At 41.5% G+C, this 4211-nt stretch overlaps 2 protein-coding genes across 2 annotated transcripts; both read left to right on the top strand.

Annotated features, from left to right (window-relative positions):
- The first annotated feature begins 260 nt into the window (after positions 1-260).
- Positions 261-2060, top strand: LOC148011402 (uncharacterized). The gene is made up of 3 exons (XM_087670355.1): positions 261-403; positions 496-1235; positions 2056-2060. Exons 1-3 carry the CDS (start codon positions 261-263, stop codon positions 2058-2060), a joined length of 888 nt encoding a protein of 295 aa, XP_087526481.1.
- A 1019-nt stretch (positions 2061-3079) lies between these two features.
- Positions 3080-3903, top strand: LOC148011401 (uncharacterized). The gene is made up of 2 exons (XM_087670724.1): positions 3080-3409; positions 3517-3903. The coding sequence occupies exons 1-2, from the start codon at positions 3080-3082 to the stop codon at positions 3901-3903; spliced, it is 717 nt and encodes a 238-aa protein (XP_087526850.1).
- Positions 3904-4211: the final 308 nt, after the last annotated feature.

Raw genomic sequence — 4211 nt, 5'->3', positions numbered from 1 at the left:
AATTAATGGAGCGCGTTGTAATATATATACTGTGATTGAAGCAGGATGCAGTACCACACCCTAACATGGTGCCATATGCACGGCGAGAGCATGCAAAGCGTCGACGAGATGATGCTGGAGCTTCGGGATCTGTTGTCGGAGATGAGTGGGAAAGGGATGACAATAGCCCTGCACCCCACGAAGTTGTGGAAGAGGAAGTGTTTGATGACATGGTGCGGAATCTTTTTAGGGATGATCGCAAAGGTGTGGACGACAATGATATGGAACAAGAGCATCTCTACAACGCTTCATCGACACCGGTTTTTGAAGGGTGCACATTCTCTATTTTACGTGCTTCACTTGAACTGCTCAATATACAAACAGTTTATGGATGGAGCAATGCAAGTCTTGACGCATTATTGAAGTAAGCATTGTAACTTGCAAATTTGAGTTAGTGGTTTTTGGTTTACAGTATAGGGTTTAGGGTTATGGGCTAATTGATGATATTGGATGCAGGCTATTATCAAACATGCTTCCAAAGGGGAATAGACTACCCACCTCAAGAGACAAAGCGAGGCGCTATGTGACATCTCTTGGAGGATTGGATTATGATCGCATACATGCATGCGTCAATGATTGCATTCTCTTTCGTGGGACGCATAAGGAGGCTCGACAGTGTCCCACTTGTGGTGAAGCAAGGTATAGAACAGATGTGAAGAGTTTTGATGTACCTCGTAAAGTCTTGCGACACTTTCCTATAATTCCTCGCATCAAACACATGTTCAAGTGCAAATCCATAGCAGAGCTCATGTCATGGCATTCCTCGCATCGATCGGATGATGGCATGTGGAGAATTCCTGCAGACACTCCTGCTTGGAAGCATATTGAAGATGAGTGGCCCAGCTTTAAAACAGAGCCCAGAAACTTGAGACTTGGCCTAGGTATGGATGGAGTGAATCCGTTTGGTTTTAGGAGCACCGCATACAGCGTGTGGCCGGTTGTGTTGGTGAATTACAACCTTCCACCATCAATGGCGATCAAGAAGGGACATCTTATGTTATTCCTTCTGATTCCAGGGAAACATAAAGTCAAGCATATGGATGTTTATCTTGAACCGTTGATTGATGAGTTGGAGGAACTATGGAGAGGTGTTGCGGTAGTGGACATTAGTAGGCCTCCCTCCTCTCGACACTTCGACTTAAAAGCAGTGTTGATGTGGACAATGCATGACTTTCCAGGATACAGCGATTGTTCTGGTAAGAATTCTAACTACCTCCCGACTCTAATACTACTAGCTATATCAATTATAACTATTGACTTTATTATTCTAACTTTTTTTTTATTTTAACAGGTTTGAGGACATCGGGTAAAGATGCATGTCCTATATGTGGCCCTTCATTGGTACATGAGTATGCTGATGGTTTGTGTAAGACCATATTCGATAATCATCATCGATTTCTCCCATCAGATCACCCTAAATATGCTCCTAGTAAGAGGAACATTCATCCACAGACACTTCGTGCAAAAGATTGGAAGCGTATTTGGGAGTCTTCAATGTTCTTCCTCCAGATGGCATGAACAGGTACATCTCCATTGTTTTCAATCTTGTTTTGTGTAGTCTCTAAAGTTGGAATAAAGATGACAGTCTGCAATCCCTTGTGTAGGTACTCCATTTTTTTCCGGCTACCATATTGGACCCATATCAAGATCAACCATCTTCTTGATCCCATGCACATCTTCAAGAATGTGGGATCTAGTATTTGGGAACATGTTATTGGTAAAAGAGACAATGTTAGCGTACGGGAGGACTTGCAGGTCGCAGGACGTATGCGTCAAGCTTGGCCACGAGAGGAGGGTGGGCACGTTCGTCTTCCGCCTGCTCCCTGGATTATATCAAAGAAGGAGGAGAAGCAGGTAAAGCAAGCCATCACCACTTTGCGTACTCCCACTGGATGCATGAGATCGTTGAAGGGAGCGTTTACAACCACTAAGAAAAGAGGGGTTGAGCAACTACATGGGTTGAAGTCCCACGATTGGCATAAGATGCTCGAAGTAAGTGTTTTCCAATTATTGTAGGTTGAAATTAAATTTTGTAATGCCCTAACCCAAATATACATGTGCTCTTATGTGCGCAGTTCATACTACCTACTAGCATCGACCATTGTGCAGACAGGAGTTTGAAAAGATGTATTTATAAGATGGGCGAGCTTGTGAGGTATGTAAATCCCATGTAAGATCACCCTTCATTATACCTTGCAAAATGAATGTGCATGAGGTATAACGTACTGTGCATTTATTTTTCAGATATGTTAGTTCCAAAGCAATTGATCCAGCCACATTGGATGATGCGCGTGTTATGGCAGTGGAGGTGGTTTGTATGGTAGAGGAGACTTTTCCACGAACCATTCTCACAAGTCAACTACATCTCATTGTGCATTTAGTGGATGAAATTGCTTTATGTGGCACTGTGCATGCCCGTTGGATGTTCTTCCTAGAGCGCTTCATGAAGACCTTAAAAGACTTTGTGAGGCAAAGTGCAAGGCCCGAAGGAAGCATGGCTGAGGGTTGGTTGATACAAGAGTCTCTTGTATATATATCAGAATTTTTTGATCAGGTGGATAGCTCTTTGCCGCGACTATGGAGCAATGAAGAGGACTTGAGGATGACATCTATTGTGCCTCAAGGAAAAGGACAGAGCAAAGTAATTGAGAGAACATTGATTGATGATCTTAATTTCACTTGCATCCTTAATAGTGATGTGATGAGCAGATGGGTTACAAGATACGAGGATGCAAAGACAAAAAGGCAAGCAGACAGAGCTCTCTTTCGGAGGCAACATGGCTCTCGTAAGGCGTACCCTAAGCATCTAGCAACACTTCCGAATGATATTCATGTTGATTGGTTGCATGAGGAAATGGAGAGAGCAGAGAGAGATGAGGGGCTGCATATCACGGCGGAAGAATGGGAGTATGCACGAGGATGCATGTTAAAGGTACATAGAACAAATGTAAATTTGCATTCTTTGTAAGTGATTGGCTTTTCATATTTATTCACATTAATTGCTTACATAGATATTGCTTATATTTTGGTCCAGTGCACTATGTTCAATGCTATATGGTGTGAAGGCAAGCATTTTCGAACACAAAGAATAGATGAAAAGAGGAATACACAAGATTGCGGTGTCATTAGTAGCTTTGAGGGAGCCAATGGAAAAATTGATGATTATTGTGGCACAATCCAAGACATATACAGACTTGACTTTCGCCGCTTCTTTGTGTATGTTTTGGATGTCAAATGGCAAATGAACGTGGTGGAAAAAGGGCCTAACGCAACGATAAAACGCCATGCAAGTGGCTATGTAACTATTGACTCTACAAAGTTTTGGCAAACAAAGAAAGATAGGCTCGTATTGCCACAACAATGTGAACAGGTATGCATTTTTTTACAAATGTGTTTCATGTACATATATATCTAAGCTCGCGCACCCCTTGACTTTTGATATGCTAATTAATTAATGAATTATGTGTATTTGAGCAGGTTATCTATCTGCCAATGGTGCATGACAATAAATGGTGGTATGCCATCCCTATTGCACCACGTTCCAAAGTAATGTATAATACATTCACTGATATGGAGCATATGGAGGATGTGGCAAGCCGCAAAGAAGATGATGTCGAACATGCCAATGTAGATGATCATGATAATGAGGATGAGCGTGCCATTTCTCATGATCATGAGGATGACCCTTCCATTGAGGATGATGGTGATGATGATGAGAATGATCAAGGCATCGGTACCATTATCAATGGGCAAAATAGCGATAGTAGAATAAATTTAATCGTAGCCTTACAAATTGATCAAATGGATATTGATGTTGATCGTTTGGCAAGGATGGATCTTATTGAAGATGAGATCGAACCCTAACCAATCCATCACTATATTGTTCCAAATTCATGACATTTCTATTGTATACTTTGTCTTTCAATAACCATATGAAGATATATTTTTCAATATATTACGTTGTTGTAAGTGCATGTAGTGGGATTTTGTAATGGTTTGTAAACACTGCAATGCACAATGACATTTTTAAAACTTAATGGTTTTTTGTTTTGAAAAGAAATGGATTTCTGTAGTTAGGCTCTGTGTCGCGTGTAACAGAGCGTGTATTATGACAGACTTAACGCGCAAATACACGCGCCCACACATGCAATTATACACGCGCTGTTACATGC

This window comes from Lygodium microphyllum, chromosome 28, assembly GCF_053477565.2.
Source record: "Lygodium microphyllum isolate KBCC chromosome 28, Lygodium_microphyllum_v1.1.10, whole genome shotgun sequence".
In the NCBI taxonomy this organism is placed as follows: domain Eukaryota; kingdom Viridiplantae; phylum Streptophyta; class Polypodiopsida; order Schizaeales; family Lygodiaceae; genus Lygodium; species Lygodium microphyllum.
The sequence above is the reverse complement of the archived record's forward strand: the minus strand, read 5'-3'. Positions and strand labels throughout refer to the sequence as shown.

Bases quoted from the DNA above. Each gene is read 5' to 3' on its own strand.
- LOC148011402 (XM_087670355.1), top strand. From the start codon at position 261: ATGGAACAAGAGCATCTCTACAACGCTTCATCGACACCGGTTTTTGAA. The intron at 404-495 runs GTAAGCATTGTA...TATTGGATGCAG, and splicing joins AGTCTTGACGCATTATTGAA to GCTATTATCAAACATGCTTC.
- LOC148011401 (XM_087670724.1), top strand. From the start codon at position 3,080: ATGTTCAATGCTATATGGTGTGAAGGCAAGCATTTTCGAACACAAAGA. The intron at 3,410-3,516 runs GTATGCATTTTT...GTATTTGAGCAG, and splicing joins TGCCACAACAATGTGAACAG to GTTATCTATCTGCCAATGGT.